General features: G+C 39.5%; 1 protein-coding gene across 1 annotated transcript in view; it reads right to left on the reverse strand.

The window, feature by feature from the left end:
* BARD1 (BRCA1 associated RING domain 1) overlaps positions 1–23283 on the reverse strand; it is a 66144-nt gene that overhangs the window by 34417 nt on the left and 8444 nt on the right. Inside the window, exons 2-4 of the mRNA XM_090283402.1 lie at positions 16362–16418; positions 10785–10933; positions 648–1609 (exon numbers count right to left, since the gene is read on the reverse strand). Of these exons, the coding sequence (XP_090139528.1) occupies positions 648–1609; positions 10785–10933; positions 16362–16418 (1168 nt within the window). The remainder of the gene's footprint in view (positions 1–647; positions 1610–10784; positions 10934–16361; positions 16419–23283) is intronic.

The raw sequence follows: 23283 nt of genomic DNA on the forward strand, positions 1-23283 counted from the left end.
CGAAACCCAGCCAGGTTCCACAAAACAAACACACAACACCCCAGGTATTTGGGCACGAAAGAGAATTAACTTCAATGAGCAGGCTAGTAAAAGGAACTGCTGGCTGCAGGGCGGAGAAGCTCCTTTGTGGTGAACCACAGGAGCACTTCACACAGTCGAATGTCCTGGTCATGGGAGAAACATGCAGATCACGTCTTTCAACCTTTCAAATTCCCACAGCGCCCCTAGGAATGTCAAATAGACAGAAAAGCCTGACACCTCTCGCAGTGCCCCTAGCTCTTTTGCTAGGAAAGACATGTTACCAGCAGTAAGTTAGCAATCATCTATATTCATAGAACAAAATGGTGAAGACTAAACAAAACCATTATGGATTAGGCAAAAGCGAAAGCACTGGCCAAAGTAGAAGCTAAAATATTGAAACATAGGTTTCCCCTGCAAGATCATGTTCCTCAGGCCCAGGGGCCACTGCTGTTACTGAGATGGGCAAGCAGTCCCTATGAATTCTACTCCTTGTTCAATCTTTAACAGTATCGCATCTGTGGTAGGTTAACTATCCTAGTAAACCTGTTTCGTTTTTCGCTAACTCCAAAGAAACTGGTTAGTAGTTGGTCTCATTCTGAAATTGTACTTCAAAGTAAGCTTTGTACCTTAATTGAAGCAATATGGAGCAAAGTCTCTCCCTTATGATTTCTCTTCACAGTCGTAAGGTGACTGGGTGGCCGCTGCACGGCTGAAGGACTGGACAGCATTCTTCCGTAACTTGCACTATTCAGTGTAGAAGGTGGTGTAGCTGGTAAAGAGCTAATGGATTCATCTAATACACTACTGCTTTTCCTCCTTACTGTGCCACCAACTTTAAGTTTGCTTGAAGGTGGCAAGGAAGAGCCAGGCTTTGGGATGTTTTCTGAAAGCACCATTTGCTTAAGAGAATTTCCACTGGTGCTGGGAATGCTGCGCCTACATCTCTTAGAAATTGGACTGGGCAGTCTCCTGGGACGCCCGCGTTTTCCTTTACGACCTAAAGGCACGGATTTCTTAGATGTAAGATCATTTTCACAGGGATTCTTTTCAGGAGTCACTACTTCATCCCTGCTCTCAATTTCTGGAGACTCTATTTGCTCAGCCAATGGTAAAGAGACTTCAGTTAAGTTTCCAAAACCCTCATCTTCTGCTACGGAGCCACTGGCTAGTAAGTCTATTTCACCATTTCTCTGCGGACTAGCGATAACAAATGGCTGGAGGCAGAAAGATACCAGCTTTTCCTTCGATCCCTCCTTGGAGTCAAGTTCACCACCTTTTTTGTCTGTCTCTAAATTCCATTCTCGGTTGACTTTGGTTAAAATTCTCTTTTTCCGTCTTTTCCCAGATCTCGCCGAAGCCTTCTTAGCCCTCGCGGACACCTCTGCTGGAGGACTTGCAGAAACATATTCATACGCTGATGCCTGCTGAGCATTTTCATCATTCATCATTTGAGGCTCGGTTTGCACTGAAACTTTACTTACAACATATCTGACCTTCTTACTTCGAGGACTAAACCACATTTTTATTGATTTCTTCTTACTTTCAGCATCATTAAATAAATTTTTCCTGGATGTGTCTTCTTTTAAATCTGGTAGAAAAAAGGAAAAGAAATCTGTTACTTGAACTTAATCTCTCCCATGTTGAGCTCCCAAAGAATTTTGTCTATGGTTTTCCTAAAATGTAGCACACCTTTTATTTGTGTTCCCCTTTCTCCCCTCCTACACTATGAACTCCATTAAGCACAGATATTCGGTCATTCAAAAAATAATTACAGAATCCTACTTTAGCCCCAACAATGTTCTAGGACCTAGATATACACCAGAGAACAAAACAGGGAACTTAAGCTCCACTGGGGATGACCAGAATATACAAATAAGTAGGTAGAGCATACAGTATGCTGGTGGTTATAAGAGCCATGGAGGAAAGAGATATTAAGTAAATAAATAGGCAGATATGGAATTTAATAAGCAGTAGTAAAAAAAATAAGATGTTAACTGATGGTTAGTTTTTTAACAAGACTTTTTGAAAATCAATCGATATAATGCACGATATCAACAAACTAAATGAAAACCATGTGATTTCTTAACAAATATTGGAAAAAAAAATACAATAGCCATTCATGATTTTTTAAGATGGAGCAAATCAGGGAAAGAAGGGACCTTCAGCCTGATGAAGAGCCATCTACAAAAGTAAACACAGACAGTATTATGCTTAATTCTGGAAGACTGAAGCTACTATTTGGTTCCTATTACCTTCCTATTATGAAGAACAAGGCAAACATGTCTGCTCTCACCACTCCTAATGGCACATCCATCAGTCCTGTTGCTTAGGACAAAAACCATAAGAGTCAAATTTGTCTCTGCTGTCTCTCTCATATCCCTTGATGCAAAATGCTAGTTCTATCAGTTCTACCTGCAAAACGCATGCCAAATCCGACTACCTCTCACCACCTCACCTCCTGATACCCAGATGTAACACCATCATCTTGTTACAGAAACAGGGGAGTCCAAAAATCCCCAGAGTTTGCTGCTGGGGGATGGGGAGAAGTAAGCAGCTTTTCAAATGCTTCCACATGCCTGAGGCTGGTGGCTACTGTCTTTCTTATGCAAATGGCTTTAATGCATCCAAAGCCTCAGGCAGATGGGAGGAGTCTTGAACCAGGGGACGGTATGGAAAGCACACAGAGCCTACGTAAGGGTCTGTGAATGGTCAGAACTGTTTGCAACGCCCACTGCGTCAGATGACGCAGTCAGGGATATATAAGCAGCTGCAGACATTTTAGCTCGGACTCTCTCAAGCTCTCGTTCGGGCTCTGGCTCTCACTGGCGCTCTGGCGCTCTGACTCTCTCTGGCTCTCGCTCATGCTCTCACTCTGGGACTCTCGCTCTCGGGCTCACGCTCTCGCTCTCAGGCTCTCGCTCTCGCTCTCTTGTGTGCTCCCTCCACGTGGCTTGGTGAAGGGGCCTTCTCCATGTGGCTTGGAGAAGGGGTCTCCAGGCTGCTTTAAGAGGCTCTTGCCATGCAGTTTTGAGAAGAAGAGAAGACCCACGCGGTTTGCGGGAAGAAGACAGTTTGCAAGGAGGCTGAGAATCCAGGTGGTTCTGCATTGAGAGCTGGAGGGCACCACAGCACAGAAAGGACCTCCCCAATCAGATTGAATGATTGGCAGCTGCTGGTAAAGCTGAACTGTGTTTGGAAAGTAGGGAAACAGTTTCTCTGACTTTCCTAAAACTAGCCTGGTTTGGAAGCGGGGGAGGCAAGGATATGTGTTTGTGGGTGTTTTAAAGAGCATAAGACTTAACAACAGAAATCCGCAAATAACTAAATCTATATAACTGTTAAATAAACAATTCTTTTTCTTTTCACTAAACTCTGGTATTGAGAGTTATAATTTTGGCGGCGGGCAATCGGGCCCCTAACTAAAGAGCCCGTGGGTTTGTTTTCAATTGGAGCAGCCCAGGGGTTCTGTAACAATCTCTCACTAGATTACTAAATAGCCTCCTAAGTCAGCTCCCTGCTCACATCTTTGCCTCATCCCCCATACGCCTATTCTCAACACTGCAGCCAGTGATCCTTTTGTAATTGGCCAGACCATGGCTCTAAACCCTCCAGCCACTAACACCTTCCAGCCTGACTGAATAAAAACCAAAATCTTAGTAGCTGAGTACAAGGCCAGAAACAACCTGATCCTCCTTCCCTCTCTTATCTCATCTCTTCTCTCCTTACTCACCATGTCAGCCACCAAGTCTCCCTGCTGTTCCTCAAACAGCCATACATGTAGCTGCCTCAGAACCTTCACACCTGCTGACCTTTTGCCTAGAGAACTTCCCCAAATAACTGCAGGCTCAATCTCTCACCAACTTTGGGTCATTGCTCAAATGGCATTTTTTCCTGTGAGACTATCCCTGACATCCCAGTTAAACTTAGGAATCCTCACTTCCTACTTGTTTTACTTGTACTTATGTTTTGTGTGTCTTCTCTCTCTCTTCCCATCTGAATATAAGCTCTCTAAAGGCAAATATTTATGTCTCTACTCTGCCAAAGCCCCAGTGCCTACAGGGTCTAGCACATCGGCTCAATTAAGTTTGCTGAATAAATTAATGAGATCTTACAATTCATGTAAACCAAGCTGGATCCCACTGAGGCTCAATTCAGGGAAGGGAAATAATGTTTGATGCTTTAGAATGAATGATCACTCTGGCTGCTATGCAAAAGAGGAACTTGAGAAGGGAAAAAGGGCGGGGACACAGTGACCATTCCATGGCTGTTATCCAAGATTAAGATTACAGTGGCTTTAGCAAAGATTGTAGCATAGAAATGATAAAAAGTATCAGATACAAAATCTGAAAGACTATTATATTAACTAAACTAAGAGACAGGGAAAGATGATGAAATGTTTAAAGATGCAGTAGCAGGAGGGTATATTAACATGTTTATGTATTTAAGGAACTAAACAACAGCCAGTATACCTGCCTTGCAGAGACCAAGGAAAAAAATGGTATAATGATGAGACTATAAAAATAGACAATGACGAGGCCATGGAAATTCTCGCTGGCAATGTTAAAGACTGATACCTATGCTAAGAGCAATGGAAAGCCAATAAAGTGTTTTACATAAGTTAGGTGGCAAGACTACATTTGTGTTTTCGAAGGATCATTCTTGGCTTGAGTGCGGAAAAACAGATTGGAAGAAGGCAGAGTAGAAGCAAGAATAATTGTTAAAAGACCAAAGTGGGAGTCTAGGTGAAAGATAGAAGACTAGGGAGTCGGTGATTGAAAAAGAAACACGTAGAATTATTTGAAAAAATTTTAGGAGCTACAATTCATAAGACTTTGGTGATAAATGAATACAAGAGGGAAGAGGTGACAAGGATGATTCACATGTGTCTAGCCTGAAACCACTGAATGCACCTAGGGAGTATCAACACTGGCGATCAGAGAGACCATCTGCCTGGGGTCCTGAGCATCCCTGCATGTCCTTGCATTGTGTACCAAAAAGGCAGGGCCCTGGTTGCTCTTTAGCCAGGCCAATTCTCAGAACTGTTGGCAGCAAGCAACTCTGACAGATATGGCAGTATCTGTGTGTGTGTGTTGGGGGGGGGGGGGGGGAGAAGGCCAATTTCTGTTTATTACAAAAATATTCAATTCCCCAAGCTCACTGCATGTAAAAGAATCCATGATGGGCCCTTTACCAATTATGATCAAAGATGCAAAACTGCTAAATAAAACATCAGCAAATCAAATCAGGTATTTCAAAGACAACATGAAAAAATATTTGCAAATTTTTAAATGCATATACCCTTTCACAAAGCAATTTCATCTCTAGTAATCTATTTTATAAAATATACAAAATATTCATGCATGTGCCTGCAACCACAGGTGTACAAGACTTGTTAATCATGCAATGTTTATAGTAGCATAAATTAGGAAAAAAGTCAGTGTTCATCAATTGGGGATGAGTTAACTATGGAGCATTTATACTACACAGTCTTAGCTAGCCATTACATAATTAACTAACATGCAAAGACCTTGAAGATATGTCTAAGTGTGGCAAAAATCCCATTTATATTTTTAAAATTCTATTATGTTTATGTCCAAATATTTTCATAAATTTATTAAAGAAAAATGAGATGGTTCAACTGAAAACAGTACTTCTGAAAAAGAAAGGGATCTGTGCTTTTCGGTTGAGAGAAGAGGGTGGAGACAGACTTCCATGTTTTTACTCTACACACTTTTATACCACTTATATCAGTGGAAAAAAATGTTCTCTTGTATTTATATATAAATTAAACAAATACAAACAAAACTGATGTAAAAGAAACCAACCATGTTCAGAGGGCAGGAATTTTAAGTCCCATCTCCTGACCTCCAAGAGGGGAGAGCAGCTAGAGGCTGAATCAATCACCGATGGCCAATGATTTAATCAATCACGCCAAAGTATATAACAAAGCCTCTACGGAAACCCGTAAGGACTATGCTCAGAGCGCTTGCGAGCTGCACTCAGGGAGGTGCTGGGGGAATGGTGTGCCCAGAGAGGGCATGGAAGCGCCACACCCCTTCCCACAAACTTGCCCTGTGCATCTCTTCCATCTGGCTCTTGTAAATTATATCCTTTTGTAATGAGCCAGTTATGTAGTTAAGTAAAGTGTTTTCCTGGGTTCTGTGAGCTACCCTAACAAATTAATCAACCCGAGACGGTTGTGGGGTCAGGGGGAAGACAGACTTGTGGGACTACAAAGACGCGATCCCGTCCCGTAGGCGCTTCATTCTCAGCCATCAAATCTCAACCCAGCTGTCTCCTCTTCTGAGAAGCCTTCCCTGACCACCCAACCTAGAGCAGGCTCCACTCAGGATTCAACTGTACCACTACTATCTCATGCCCATGGTTGAGACCTTCACTTGTCTGAAGGCAGAGGCCTGGGGCAGAAGATCTCCAAGTTCTTTTTCCATCAAGGTTTTGATCAGCTATGGTGCAGCATTAAAGAAAAGGATATGCTGGGCGTACTGATGGCCCAGGGCTGCCGTGGACAGCTAGGCAGGCTGTGCCCTGCTCAACCCCATTCAGACAAACCATCCACGTTTTTCTCAAAGCAAACCCTAACACATGGGTTTGGGTGCAGTATTTTACTTGGACAAGCAGCTAATGGCTACCAAGCAGTCCTTCTGCTCCAGACAACGTGTTCGGTGTTTATTATCCTCATCATCTCATGGAATCGTCTCTGGAGCAACTTTCTGGGGACAGCAACCTAACCCCACAGGAGGCCCAAGAACGGAAGTAACAGTCCCAGGAAGTGGGGACGGAGAAAAGCACCGGGCATCCCATCTTCATCATCATACACAAAAAATGAGAAAGAACCAATAAAGCAGAGAAAATAAAAAATAAAAAATAAAAAAATAATTAAAAACAAAACAAAACACCACTCCCTCCTGGTAGAGAAATGGAAGAACTACACTGGAAGACAATAACTGGTAAACCCAGCTGAGAGCAAGTGTGTGTCTGAGTAAGGGCAGACCCTCTGGCATCCCTTCTAATGCCCTAGCTGAACTTCACCTGGTTCACAAAAGTATTATTAGGACAGGATCTTGGAAATCAAAACAAACAGAATGAGGGATCCATTCACACAGAGACTTAATGTCTAAACTCAACAAGGTCTTTCCTCTGCAGTGATAAGTAGATTTCAAAACTAAGTCACTTCTGATATAATCTCAAGTCTAGAGGAAAAGGTCAAAATGAAATGCTAACATGGTTACTCTTTAAGAAAGACTGAGGGTTACAAAGACGAAAGGTTAATCCTCTGGTAGTCTGTAAAAGCTTGTATTTATTTTTTAATGTATTTTAAATATAGATAATGACATTTTCAACTGAAAAGTCAAATCCTGAAGTCCTCAATGCTTATGAAACTTATGAAATGTAGAATTAGGCATTTAACAAAAAATTAAAGCTTTTAAGTAGCAGCAACACATTCAATTGACTAAAACATCTAAATCTAAAAAAACAACAAATTTCACTCAGGTGTACATATTTCTTAACTTATAAAGTAGTAAATGAAGACAGCATATAGTCATGTAATTTATAGGTACACAATAATTTTACTAGTCTTCTAGTAATACGAAAGTTCCTCAACAATATTTTCATTGTACATACTGTCCTAACTAAGCAAGCAGCACAACCACAGACGTGCAAACTCTGGTCTTACACAGCATCTCTAAGACCATCAAAAGCAAAACCTCCACCACTGTTGGAACATAAACCGCACTATTAACAGCTACAACAGTTTTTATGGGTGAACGCCTCTAAGCATAATAAATTATCATATTCATTTCAAGAAGAAAAAAAAAAAAATACCAGTCCTTCCACTACAAAGTAAATTTCACAATGATGACATTTAAAAGAATTCTGTTCTCTGAATTTAAACATTTCTGAGTACTCTACAAACTATCCAGGAACAGAGGTGCACATGTTGCCAAGGAGCTGCTTAGCCAAGTTTATTCTTAAAATTGAATAATAAACTATAGAAAAGGGAGGCAATTAGAAAGTGTGATTTAGCTATCATTAATCTACATCAAAGGATTATAATGATGTACATTGTGTGCCTTTCAAATTATCATCTATTATAGGTTTCACAACAGAAGTTGAGAAATCTCTTCGACGGACTAGCCCCTTATTAAAAAAATCAAAGGAAACTACTTTGCTACCATCTGTGCAACATTAACGCCTTCACTGAAGAATGATTATTTTGTAAGTATTCAGTTCTATCTAAAAAAAAAATAATAATAAAAGCAAAAGCTATTCAAATGCTCATCTTCACCTATTATAAAAAAGTCATAGCATATCTGAAACACTAAATAATTCGCCACAGAAAGACCAACATCTCTCCTGAAACCAGAAAATAAAATTGTGATCCCGTGAAAGCATAATCATAATTTTTTTCAATGTCACCAACATCAATATATATTTCACAGAACCTGACCAGCACCTGCAAAGTCTGATTTAATATGATGGAGCCAAGAGAAAATAAAAACTTTTAAATTTAACTCCATTAGTAGGAAGCAGATTATGTTATAAAGAATAAGGCAAAATTATCCATAAATGGTTGTCAGAAAAATTTATGACTGTCTCTTCGCTTTAAAATACACTGAACCGAGAAAAATCTGTTTGAGTATTTAGAAGCTCATTTTAGAAAGTATTACTGTAAATCAGCCTTCTTTATCTCCAGTATATACCATCCACTATGTTCATGACTTGATAAGTCCTTCCTAATTATCCACCTTAATTACAGTAATTATATATTCTATAGTAAATGCAAATAACAAGGTTCATTTGGAAGATAAATTGTGAACTACAGGTTTAAAAAGAGAAAATGTGGAAGATGTCCTACCATTTCTCTTAATTCATTTTCAACACTTGACCATTTAACCATCTGATTTTTGAGCTAGACCTTAGGAATCACTTAACCTAATACTCTTATTTTATGAGAAGATCATTTCCCATTTCCTCATTATAAAGGAGATCAACCATTATTCAATCCAACTATCATTTCTGACTACTCACCTCATTCACCTTAAATCACTTTAGTGTTAGAAGTACTTGCTAGATAAACTAATATAAAGGTACCACATAAAATACATTGACAGACCTGGAAGAAGCCAACCTTAGCAGTCTCTTGATTGCAGACTTCTGGCCTGCACAACTGTGAGAGAAGAAATTTCTGTTGTTTCAGCCACCCAGTGTGTGGTGCGTCCCTTTGTTATGGCAGCCCTAGCAAGCCGATATCATTATGTTAACAATAATAATCACTACACAGCAAGTGGAGAAGAATCAAATCAAAATACTCTCAACAGGACACAGAATTCGCAGTAGCACCCCAAATTCCAACACTTAGCCAACATTCCTAACAGACCAGACACCGGTAAGAATCTCATGAAAACCACTTTCACAGAGACGTGAACATTTTTCATACTGTACACTTAAGAGGCTCACTAATCCTTCCCTCCACCCCCATCACTGCCAAAGACGCATGGACTCTTGATTAAGAACTTGGTGCTTTAATCAATGTGATGGGGGGTAATGGGGCTGAGGAAGCAGACCAGACCATACACTAATCTCTTCCATAAAAAATAAAACACTACTGCACTGTCTCTGAGTAAGAAGGAAAAGGATACAGATGAACTTAATAATAAAACTCTCCCTCATTGTGCTCTAAAGAGATTTACAACACAATATTGTATTTTGAAAAAGGTAAGCACTTTAAAATGTGTATGCATATAATTACATCTGAAAACCAATAAAACTTTATCACTATAGCAATTTTATGATAACAGAATGGAGTCTAATATAATAATCAGATAACTAGATGAAGAAAACTGTTTGTAGGTAACTATGATTTTAAATCTTCTTAAAAATATGGACCTGGTTAAGAAGACTCAAAAAGTGTTTGTCTCATTTCTTCATTTTGTCCAATCAGTTCACTTTTAATAGTTGACAGCACTTCAGAAAACTAAGATCAAAAGACTTTAAAACAGAAATCCAGCCCTTTTATAAGAGCATTATCAATCCTTCGTGGCATACTGCCAATCAAGAAAAGGTTCTCCTATAAAGAAACACAAGTTAAAAGGCCGAGATCTGGTCAATAAAAGGACAATTCCAAAATCTAATTATGAAGCTTCAAAATACTTGACATTCGACAGCTAATTAGTTCTCAGAAGAAAGCACAATAGGAAGATACACAGTTAATATACAGAGTCTAAGAACAATTTGGAAAACATTAACCCCTATTTAAATAGAATGAAGATGAATATTAGATTTTTGCTCTTTCAAAATATGCTTGTCTAATTAATTCAATCTAGAAAAGTGCTCCATGCAAGAAGGCTGTACTCTGTCTTGTAAAAGTGTATTTAAGTGAGGGTAAGGACAAAATCATTATTCTATATATATTACACAGAAATTGTCATAACTGAAAAAGCAGGGAAGCCGGTAAAAAATGTCTCTGGACTGACAATTAGAAGAAATGGGCGCTGTTCCGCTGTTTCTGGTACTAACTACGTGTGGCTTTAGGCAAGATCATTTAACCTCTCTGGACCTTGGTTTCTCATCTATAAAAAAGGGAGTCAGACTTAATTACATCTGAGGTATGTATCACTCAAAATGATTCCAAACACCACAAATCGGAAAACCTGAAATATACCATTCAGAATTCCTGATCTTTGTATGACCAATACGAATTCACCAGCTACGTAACTAAGAGAGACAGTGATATTCCTCACCTGAACCCTCATTCCCATGCAGCAAATTTCGAAGCTTCCTACAAAGCTGGATCATGTTGTCCAATTGTCTATTTATCGTCACATCTTGTATCCAGGCTGGCGTATTACACACTGGACACTTGGTTCCGATGCAGTCGCTTACACAGTTACTTAAAAAGGATTAAAAACACATATGTATAATTATCAATGCATTCAAAAATAGATATAAACAGTGTTTGAAGAGAAATAAATGAAGAAAAGGCTGTTCTAACAATGGCCAATTATAATTTTTAAAATAGTGTTTTTAGAGTATAATACACAAAATCTAAAGTTGCTCAGGTTATCTGCAATGCAGAGACTATGCAGCCAGACATTCTTAGTCTGTATTTTTCCCTACAAATAAATCTATAGCTTCTAAAGGATGAGAGCACAGAGAAAGACATAAAAAACACATTTAAAACTTAATACACAACAGCCATGCACCTCAACCTCCCTATCCTAACCCTTAACACTGCGCTCCATGAAAATACCTACAGTTACCACAAAGAGACCAGGAAAGGTACTTTTTGTTTTATTTTTGGACGAGTTTCTAAAGGCTTAGTACTTTCTGAGAAAAGATCTTTGGTTCTTTCAGGTACTTGCATAAATGTAGATTCCATTAAATTCCCTTGGATTATCTATCCAGGAGTTACAGTCTCATAATTAGAAGGGTTTTCCTACCTGTGAGGGTTAAAACCCTTTGCAAAGCTAATGAAGACATACACAAGCTCTTGTGAAAACAAAAGGAGGGGTCACAATCTCCTCCGAAGTCGCTGGTGAATTCCAAAATAAGAAACCTATACATCTACTTCTTCCTTAGTCTCACCAGACAGGCTCCAGCTGGACTGGGTAACGTATAGTCATAAAAACCTTCTGCCCTGGCTTAAGAATAACACAAACAAAAGAACTAAATAGAACAAAGAGCAGAATAGCAGTCAATAGGGTAGAGGGGGGAGGGAGAGAAGGGGGATAAGTAAGGGAAGGGTTTAGTCAAAGAACATATATAAATGACTCATGGACACGGACAACGGGGAGGGATATGATTGCGGGAGAGGGGGTGGGTTGGGTGGGGGAGAGAAATTGGGGGAAAAGGGGACAACTGTAATTGAAAAACCAAAAATAAAAAATAAAATTTAAAAAAATACTCATCTCCCCGAAACACTAGGTTCCTTTCCAGGTGATCCACTCATTTACAGCATAGGGGATTATTACAATATGAGCTCCCTTCAGAAAAAGCCTGCCCTGACTAGTGTAGCTCAGTGGACTAAATGCTGGCCTGTGCACCAAAGGGTTGCTGGTTCGATTCCCAGTCAGGGCACATGCCTGGGTTGTGGTCCAGGTCCCCAGTTGGGGGCACACAAGACACAACCACACATTGATGTTTCTTTAATCCCTCTCTTTCTCTCTCTCCCTTCCCCTCTCTGTAAAGATAATAAATAATATCTTTAAAAAAGAAAAGAAAAAGCCTGAGGCATTTCTAATCTTTGTATCTCTAGGTCCAAGCATGATTTCTGAATCAAAGTAACTCAACAAATGTTGTAAAATCAATTTATAAACCATATTGGGGCTGGAAAAGACAGTCCAGATCACTGGATTCAACAAATACAGAATTCCTTTCTCTAAATGAACTTCTTTGAGTCTGTTTGCTCGTGGTTAAGAACTCTTCACTTGGAACCTGAACACATAAAGTATGTAAACTGAGTCTTCAGGAGATTTAAGTCAAATGTTATGCAGAATTTAATAATTTGAGGAAACTAGTGAAATATATTCAAATCCACTCATCAAAACCATAACCACCCTGGCAGGTAGCTTAGTTGCTCTGAGCATCACCCTGATAAACCAAGGTTGCAGGTTCAATCCCTGGTCAGGGGATATGCAAGAATCGACCAACAGCACCAGCCAGTGTGTCAGCTGACTGGGTGCAGTCCCGCAAATAGAAAGGTCGAAAGCTTGATTCCCGATCAGGGCACATGCCTGGGTAGTGAGTTCAGTCCCCAGTCAGGGTGCGTGCGGAGGCATCAACTGTTGTTTCTCTCTCACATCAATGTTTCTCTCCCTCTTTCTCCCTCCCTTCCCCTCTCTCTAAAATAAAAAATAAAGAAAATTAACCAATGAATGCATCTAAAATGGAACAACAAAATTGGAGTCTCTATTTCTCTAAAAAAAAAAAAAAAAAAAATCTATAAAATTAAAAGTTACCTCATCTGCAGATGAAGAAAATGAGATCCAGTTAAAGACACTTACCCAGCACTACACCAGTACTCAGATCTATTTTATCTATTCTGTAATATAATGTCTGTCTTATAATTGTTCTCAAATTATTTTTAGACATTAACCCAATATTCTGGGGAAATATGTCATTTCTCAGTAAATCTGCATAACTGGGTGAGCCAATATTCCCCAAATGACCAATGTATGATGTCATAAAATCATGCTTGGATAAAAGAACCATTCAAAGTACAGGATTACACCAATGGAATTTAATGTAACAGATAAGAAGTCCATTAACATGATTGTATATTCTACACTGTTTCAAATTTAAGAAACTATCACTTGCCAAGAAGTGATATAAGTACCAAAGAAGAATATACATAATTATTTATCCTCCTTTTTCAACAACAGATTCACGTAAGATCAGATTTTCTTCACGTACTTTAATCAAACCTAGATTATCACAACAGACTGAAAACAATAAGGAGATACAAGAATCTTCAAAAATGTAAAACGGTGCCATTCCTTTCGCTATTTTTTTCTTTGGTTCGTAAAAGTTATTATTCCTTAAAAAAAAGTGTTATTTGTGTTAGTAGGTAATGGGTTTATTATTGTTGGTTTTAAATGAATTAGCCTTTTTAAAATGTCTATTTTATATGGTAAATACATACACATACCCCACATACATACCCACACACACAAACAAAAGCTCTCTGGGGTCCTCAATTTTTTTAAGAGTATAAAGTGGTCTGAGACCAAAATGTCCGAATCCCCCTGCCATGTCTCAAATGACTTATTTCTTAAAGTGAGTATGTGGACTACTTTTATACGGAGTTGGTAAAAAGTACCTTGAAACAACACAACACTATCAATGATACAAAAATCTGTGCCTCTCCAACCTTCCCCCATTTGTATGTTTCAGTTGGACTGGAATATCAAAACCAACTTTTAAAACTGCAAGGTATTTATGGCATTGCTCAGCAGTTTTATATATTGGCAGACAATACAAACAACTACCTAATTCCTGGCATCATGAATCAAAATAAACCAAAACTGTACTGAATTGTTTCTTTCCTATGTTTATGTCACCTAAAGACGACCATTTTCTCTTTTAGATGATCTCATGCCTCTCTTAATCTTTCATTGGCTGTTTTAAGACTCACATTCCTTTAGAATCCAATTAACCATAGGTATGAATCTCTCTTTCTCTCTCTCTCTCACACACACACACACACACACACACACACACACACACTTTACATATAATTTCACAGAGTTTGTTATGCTCCAGCAGTTTTGTCACTAATCTGATACTAGGCACAGTGAGACCATGCAGATGTCCTGGGACAGGAGTGAGCTTGCCGTTGCCTGAACTTAAAGGGCATGGCTGGAACAGGTGAGCCAGAGGGAAGTGTGGATCAAGAGGCAGGCAGGAACTAGGTCCTATCCAGGGTCTTGAAGACCTTAGTGCAGAGTTTGGATTTTATTCTAATCGCAATAGGAAGCCACTAAAAGACCTTAAGGAGAATACAGTAGTCCCTCACTATCGCGGCTTCAATGTATCGAAGGATTTTTAAAAATATTATATTTAATTATTTATTGCAGATTTTTCGCTATATCGCGGGATTTTGCGGTACTGTATACGTATGTTGTTAAAGTTACGTAGGTTAAAGAGTATAGAATAAATGTAAGGTTCCTACTTCACAGGGGGGTCTGGAACGTAATACCCGCGATAAGTGAGGGAATACTGTAGTGGTATGGTTGTGATTTACACTTTTAAAAGATCACGGACAAGAATGAGGAAAGCGGGGAAGGGAAGCAGTTATGAACTTCTAACAGTAGTCTGTGGAGAGATAATATGATGATGGCTTTGACCAAAGTGTAAGCAGCAGTAAACAGAGAGATAAGTGAGGAAACTCAGGAGTCAGGGAACATTTTGAGATGGAACTGGCAGAATGTAATGATGTGGAATAAGGTAGGAAAGAGCAGTTAGATACAACTTACGGTTTCTGCCTTGAGCAACCTGGCAGTCAGTAGTACCTCTATTACTGTGAAGATCACTGAGGCAGGAATGGGTTAAAGGGAATGATGATCAACAGATCTGCTCTGAACATAGCAGATCTGAAATCCCTTTCATAATCCAGGTTGGCAATAGGGACTATTTCCATCCTCATCCTCTGTCCAGATATTCTCCATATAGCAGAACAAAACTGGGACCCCCAAGCACAGCTGCCTCCCACATATCCCCAGCCCACTAAAGTCACACAGTAAACTGTTTTCATATGTGCTTAAACTTTACATTGCAGCTTGTTCATGCCAGAGTTTCAGTCATATCTTGAACTAATTAAAAGATTGATTGAAAGGAGGCTGTATATTAACACTGCTCAAAGACAATTAAACTAAGATGTTCATTCTTTAAATTGATTTCTCCTGAATAAGAAACAGGATGAAATAAAAATCTAATAATCTGATCTATAAACCAGAGCGTTCATATTATAACATGGATATAATTTCACAGTAACTGTTGTGGTTCAATTATGTCCCCCAAAATGTTTAACCCCCAGCACCTGTGAATGTGATCTTATTTGAAAATGGGGTCTTTGCAGAAAATCATGTTAAGATGAGATCATCAGGGTAAGCCCTAATCCAATATAACTGACATACTTATAAAAAGGGGAAATATGGAGACAAAGATAAACATGCACACAAGGAAGAAGGCCATGGAAACATGAAGGCTAAGACCCGAGTGATGTCTCCACAAGCTAAGGAATGCAGAAGACTGCCCGCAGCCAGCTTCTCCACCAGAATGCAGGGGAGAGCATGGAACAAAGTCTCCCTCACAGCCCTCAGAAGAGCCGACCCTGCTGCCACCTTGCTCTCAGACTTCTGGCCTCCAGAAGGGAGAGGCAACAAATTTCTGTTGTTCTAAGCCACCCAGTTCTTGGTGCTTTGTTATGGCAGCCCTAGGAAATGGATACAGTAACTATAAGAACCAGACTTTTATAATTTGGAAAGTCTAGATTCAAAACTAACTGGGAGGAAAAAAAGAGACATATTTGAATTATATAATAGAAATTAATTTTCCCCCCAAGTTTAGCAAAACTGCTTATTAAACTTTCTAACTTTGATCAAGTCATCTCCTTTAAGTTTTTTCTTTTTTGTAATTTAAGGCAGTTGTAAGGGACAAAATGAGATCATGTATAGTAAGTTACTTTGCAGTCTAAGACAGTTATACAAACGTAAGAAATATATCATCAATATGATTACATGACTGTTAATAGTAAAAAAAAAACAACATTGTTGCTACATATGTATCAATATAGTATGTATCAAGCCATAACTACTTACCTACAGAAGATGTGCTCACATCCTCCTAAACACACAGGCTCCCTCAGAATATTATTGCTGTTTGAAAAAGGAAATCAAGATTTAGTCATTGGTAGATCAATGTTTTTACCCAACATTTCATAAATCCAAGGCCCAACACTGCCATATTTCTTTTCTCAAAGCTGAATATATTAAGATGTATTCATCCTGGTTAAATATTGTATCATAACATATCTGCTGAATTCAAATACCAACTACTAAATTTGGTACAAATTGTAACACTTTTTATAACATATACAGAGAGGTCACAGTAAGCAGTAGCTTTATTCAACCATCTCTAAACTTCTTACAACAGGCAAAACCAAGCACAGGCTGCTTCAACTACTAAGATACATCTTCACCTGATTTGATAATGATTTGAAGAGTAAATCCTAAATCTCAAATGAGACCCATAGCTGAATGACCATACAATGTATCATCCAAATGAGAGCATTTCTGAGAGGGAAGAGGAGTGGTAACTGAATAGGATGCTGGAGCAGCAGGCCTCATCACAAGGGACCCAGGAAAATCAGGACACCCAATCACCTTGCCCTTAAGAATTCAATGTTCTCATAACAAAACATTGGTGCTGGCTACTGTTAAGTAGCCACCCATTCTCATAGGTGCCTTGTCAAAAACACAGCCATTCTTTCAGTTCACAGGAAGTCAACTGTTTTGTTCTTAAGCAAGTGCAAATAGGAATCATCAGGCTGACAATCAATCTGCAGACTGAATGAGATTCACAGCACTGTGGAAAGTGAGACAGAAACCCAATTATTCCCAACGCTGTCCATCAAAAGACCTGGTATAGCTGATAATCCTAAGAAGGTAATGGTACTTACTAATAAACACACACACCAAGTCATTATATTCAGAGGGCAGAAGGTAGCAAGAGCAAACAGAAGATTTTAAAGGATGAACGGTTTTTTTGTACTTGGTTTATTACCCTAATCCTAGGACCTTTAGGTATTTACGCGTTATCCAGTTACTTCTTTACACATACCACATATCAATAAAAACAATTTTAAATACATTTCTTGTAAGATCAAAAGTATCACACTGCATATTTTAATACATAGGAACTTAAAGTGAAATTCAGCTTTCAAAAAGAGTGCTAAAAACAGAGTATGCAGCACTGGACTGTGTGGCTTCAGCTGGTTGGAGCACTGTCCCATAGACCAAAAAGTTGTCGATTCAATTCCCAGTTAGGGCACATACACAGGTTGCAGGTTCAATCCCTGGTCAGGGCACGTACAAGAAGGCAACCAATAGATGTTTCTCTCTCACATCAATAGTTTTCTCTCTCAAAAAAAAAATAAATAAATAAAACAGGCAGTGAAACTATGTCTTCAGTAAAGATTTTAAAAATTAACAAAACAAGACTCTGAACCCACTATGTTATTCTCAAGTTACCAAAAATGGTGCTGAGTGACATTATAAAACCCACCCATTATGTTTTAAAAACTCACAATATGTGATTTTTCTATCATATTACATAAAATATAGTGATGATGACTTGTGATGTGCCAGCCAATTTTGTGATTCTGGTAACTGTTAGCATAGGTAATTAGCTAATTATTAATGAGAGAGCAAAGGAAATCAGATATTAAACTTAATAAACTGGGAAGCTGAATTAGATACTAGGACAGCATTCCATTAAGCTTACTTGGATGCCACAGCACTTACAGACTCATTCACACACTCCGGGGCACTGCTGAGGACAGGGGACTTAGTGAGGAGGGAATGTGGTCCCCAAAGCAGACAGGAAATCCCCCCGAGGATGCTGCTGGCCTGGCATGGTACTGCATATCGGAGGGAGGAGGGGGCCAAATTCCTCTGCTGGCACATGCACAGTAGCAACCAAATGACTAACAGAAATTTTTGACACGTGTGATAGAAGTCAAGATGGCACAGGGGGAAGAGGTGTTTCTACTTTTGCACATGGCAGTAAAATCAAAATGGCAACATAAAGGGGCAGAGCCTCGCTTGGGAAAAACTAGAACGGTAATCAGATTGGACAGAGGGCATGGAACCCCAGCAGGTCACAGAAAGGGACTGGACGGGGGCAGGGAGCAATTTAAGCACAGAAAGAATCAGAAAGTTGGACTGGATGGTCTGAATGGCACCATAATCATTATCAAGAACCAGGAAAACATATGGAGGATTAACAGAAGCTGCAGGGAAGTTGCTGCTAGAGCCTGCCCAACCTCTATTTCCCCAAGAGTGTACTATTTCCCTTAACCCCAATAAAATCTTGCCCTCACCTTTAAATTTTTCCATCCATGTGGTGTTTGAAACTCCTTTCTCTTGGCACTACAAAAGAACTCATTTTCACCAGTAACACAATGTTCACGCTGCTTCTATAATTTTTGTTCATTTTGACCTAACAAACCTACTCTCTCCCAACCAAGTGTGTTAAATGCTACTTCATTACAAGCTCTGCCCCTGAGCACTCACATCCTCCTATCACAGTATCCTCTACCTCTTTACCCCATCACCCCAACCAGAGCTCCACCTGCACGCTGCTCTCCACCATGAAAGAACTCCACTCACTTCATTAGCCCCTTGAACTCAGTATCCAGCCTAGGCCACGGAGTAAACCACTGGGTTGGCCAAAAAAATCCATATTATTTTTTTCTGTAAAATAAGACACATTTTTTCATTTTCACCAGTAACTTTATTGATCTGGATATTTTGAGCATGTCGGCTATCTCCCGCATGGTATAACACTGACTGTTCTCAATTAAAGTATCGATTTGATCACTATCAACGTTAACTGGTCTACCCAACCATGGAGTATCGTTCAGCAAGAAATCTCCAGAACGAAACTTCCAAAACCACTTTTGACTTGTTCAACCAGTCACAGCTCCTTCTCCATACACTGCATACTTTTTTGCGTTTCAGTTGTGTTTTTACCTTTCTTGAACTAATAAAACATAATATGCTGAAGGTGTTGTGTATCTTTCCATTTTCAGTGTTAAAATGACTACCCAAAAATTGACTAATTTTTATAAGTTTTTTTAAATGCACGCTGATATGACAGCTGTCACAATAAACTCTAACAAAATTATTTCCAATGAAGTCAAAGACAACTAAGCACTACTAGAGCCATCTTACGGAAAAAACCACATAAACTTTTTGGCCAACCCAATACTTCAGAGATGTCTTTACCACCACCCTACTTCCAGGGCCTCTTCGGCACTCAGGTATGCATATCTGTAATGCTACAAGGGTCCACAGGCCACTCACTCCTTCCTCACCGGCTCCCAGGCTATGAATAATGATCATAAAAAACAGAATATACAAATATATCTCTATAAATTTATGTGACAGCTTCTTTACCTCTGTACCTCTATAAAAGTGATGTATTAGATCTTCTGTGAGTAAACAAACAAATGAATAAATAGCTATTCAAAATAATCTCCGTGCTCCTAAATGGAGCCAAATGGTATGAGCCTTTCACCACCTGGGCTCACTTCTACCTCTTCACTCATAATCTTATCCCTCCTTCCAGGCAAAGATGAAAAGATCTCCTTCAGTCATTTTCCTTCTTAAAATGGGCTGGTCTATTTGTCCCTAGAGCCTGTATCGTCTCTGGCTCCCAATATTCTATTCTCATCATTACAGTCCCCTTCTCCCACCTGCACCTAACCATGCAGACACACTCTCTCCTTCAACCTAAAAAAATACATATTTTAGACCATGCCTCCCACTCTATCTTCTGCCCCGGCTCTCTCCCCTTCCTTGAAGACAGAAGTTGTTTAAAAGGGGCTGTATGCCAGCTAAATCCATCTCCTTACCTTGCTGGCTCTAACTTCCCACTGCTGAACCTGCTCTCCAAAGCATTTCCGATCCTCATTCTCTGTCATCTCTCTGTGAAACAACATTTACATCACCTTCTTTCCTGAAACCTTTCAGGAAAGGTTTTCATTTTCTTATTTATCTGCCTATTTCAGCACTTCTTAAACTGCTTCTTTTCCTATCTGTCAGCCCACCCCCCAGGATGCAGTCCACAGCATTCTGGCTTTCTCTGACAATATTTGACTCAATGCATTAATTCTTCTGTTTCTAAACTTAAATTTGGCCCTGGCTGGTTTAGCTCAGTGGATTGAGCGTCGGCCTGCGAGCTAAGTGTCGCTGGTTCGATCTTCCAGTCAGGGTACATCAGAGAAGGAAAACTCTGATTCCAAAAAACCTCCGCTGCCTTGCGGCATACCTCTTCAGGAGAAAGGCTAAGGGAGTAAACCCCGACAGAAAATCCGGAGCCGGAGTCCCTAAGGCGGTTTGACGTTGTAGTCAACACCGGCAACTCCTGCGGCGCACCTGAAGCCAAGCTGTATTGACTCCGTCTTTCCCTTGGACCCTTCAGCTGCGAAGAGAGGGGGGGTCTGCTGCATGGGCAACAGCAGACCCTCCATATCACCCTGCCCAGGCTCTGTAGCTTCAGCGTCATCGCAGGATGTCGATTCAACACGGGAGGAGACAGATACCGTGTCACTCCCGAGTCGGACTGCACAGCCATTCTCGGCGGTGCAGATAGACTCTTAAGAAGCTACACCATCATCTCTCGAGACGGACGGCTGCCGACGACGACGAAACTTAAATTTCCTTCCTGAGATGACTGTGAAGCCTTTATCTGTATAGCTCGTACTCTGTACTCTTAACAATAAGATGCTATAGCGTAATTAGCAATAAATCTAACACCTATGGAAAATTGATCAGTTGCACTAATTATTCTAGGTATAGTGAAATAGAATATTTTTGTTGCTGTTAATAGGCGTGAAAAGACAATGGAAGAATGACTGAAAAGTATTTGCTTATGTATTGGGGAAAGGAGCAGGGAGACAAGTTATAGCCAAAGCTGGGAGAGAGCAGAGCCATCTTCAAAGGAATATTAATGGAAGAGTTTGAGGGGAACCAAAGTTTGCCACCCCAAAATATGCCTCTTGGGATACTGATTCTAAGCTGGTTATTAAGACACAAAAGACTCAGAACCTTTGACCCTCCTCCTTACCTGCCTAAAGGAATTCAGGTAGAAAAACCTGCTTAGAGAGAAGAAGTGTCACCTTACCAGCATAATATAAATTAAATGTGGCAAACAGAGAGAAATCTAGCAAAGCCACTTTGTTTAACTTCCTCCCGTTTCCCATTTTTTCTGGGTGGTCCAGCAAGTATTTGTTGACATGTTTGCTCTTTCTCATCTACCTGTTAATTGCCTACTTCTCCTTGGAAGTCCCAGACCCCTACCTTCTTTTCTCCTTTGTCCAAAAGGGTACATAAACCTCAACTGCCAGCTGCATCTTTTTTCAGGTCTCATGTCTGATGGCACCCCTGCATGTATATCTGTAATAAATTTTGGAAACTTTCTCCAGTTAATCCGTCTCATGTAAATTTGATTATTAGCCCGGCTAGAAGACCTTAGAAGGTAGAAGACAAGTTATATTTATGCCCCCACAAGCTCAAAGGAAAGAAACACAACACAGATAGTGGCATTGATGTGTGTCAAAGTCAGATATTCTAGCAACATCTAGAGCTTATGAGAAGATATATTGGGATAGAAAATTTTTATTGTAACTAGGCAATGTCTATCAAAATTGTAAATGCACCAAAATTTCACTCAACTATTTCACTACCAGGAATTTATCTATGATATACCCTCAGATCCTCACAAAACTGAAAATTCAAAACCGCAAATATATCTAGACAAGATAAAGCTTCCAGAGATTAAGAAATAATAAAATTAAATGTCACATATATATAAGACTCAGAATAGCCCAAGAATCTCAAGAGTAACATAGGATGCTTGGCCATCAAAATAATACTTGAGACTTACTTTGTATTTCGAACTTCATATCCAGTCATCTTCCACAGAAAAAAAACTTAATAGATCATAGGTAATGAGAAAACTCATCTTTCAGAGTAGAATTTGGAAATTAATAAATAATATCTAAAATAGAGAAAAAGTCAAGAAAGAGCAATAAAAACATCGTTTGGAAATGCAGACGTAAGTATTTGAACTAAAAAAGATGAAAGAGGTAGTGACTGTGGTATAAAACTCAAGGGTGGCAAGGAATAAGGCAAAAAAGACACTGTCATGACAATCTTTGTCCTACTGACTTTACAACTGTGTTCATGAATAATTTTATGACAAACTTAAAATATAAATGCCCATAGACAAGGACATGCACTTCAACACAGCTTATTACAGCGAAAGACTGGGAACATCTACATTTCTACCAAGAAATGGTTCAATAAACCCTGACACATCTACACAATGTTAGGTACACCCTCCTCTGAGGTAGATACGCTCCCATAAACACAGGGTAACCCCCTCCTCCGAGGTAGATATGCTTCCATAACACAGGGCAACCTCTTAAAAGCACACACAAGAAACAGTGGGTTCTTAAAAGAAGAGGATTCAGACCTACTTGTCATTCATTTAACAAGTATTTAATGACCATATACTATATTTTAAAAATTTTTTGGCATACGTATGTATTACCTTCAATTTTTAAAAGCTTAGGATTTCTTCACCATCTCGTAACTCCCAAGCCAGGCAACTGTGGGGGCACAGAAAATAACTTTCCTCCAACCACCCAAGTTCTTCCAGCTGGGCTAACAATCAAATTAACGCCAGACGGATTAACAGGAGAAAATGTCCAAAATTTATTACGGATGTACATGCAAGGGTGCCACAGACATAAGACCCAGAAAAAGACACTGGGCAGCTGAGGTTTATGTACCATTTTGGACAAAGGAGGAGGGGAGTAACGGGTCTGCAATTCCCAGGAAGATGAGAAACAACAAAGATGTCAACAAATATTTGCTGGGCCACCCAGGAAACATGGGAAACAGGAGGACATTAAACAAAGAGGCTTTGATAGACTTCTCCCTGTCTGCCACA

This window comes from Furipterus horrens, unplaced genomic scaffold, assembly GCF_987537825.1.
Source record: "Furipterus horrens unplaced genomic scaffold, mFurHor1.1.pri manual_scaffold_1, whole genome shotgun sequence".
In the NCBI taxonomy this organism is placed as follows: domain Eukaryota; kingdom Metazoa; phylum Chordata; class Mammalia; order Chiroptera; family Furipteridae; genus Furipterus; species Furipterus horrens.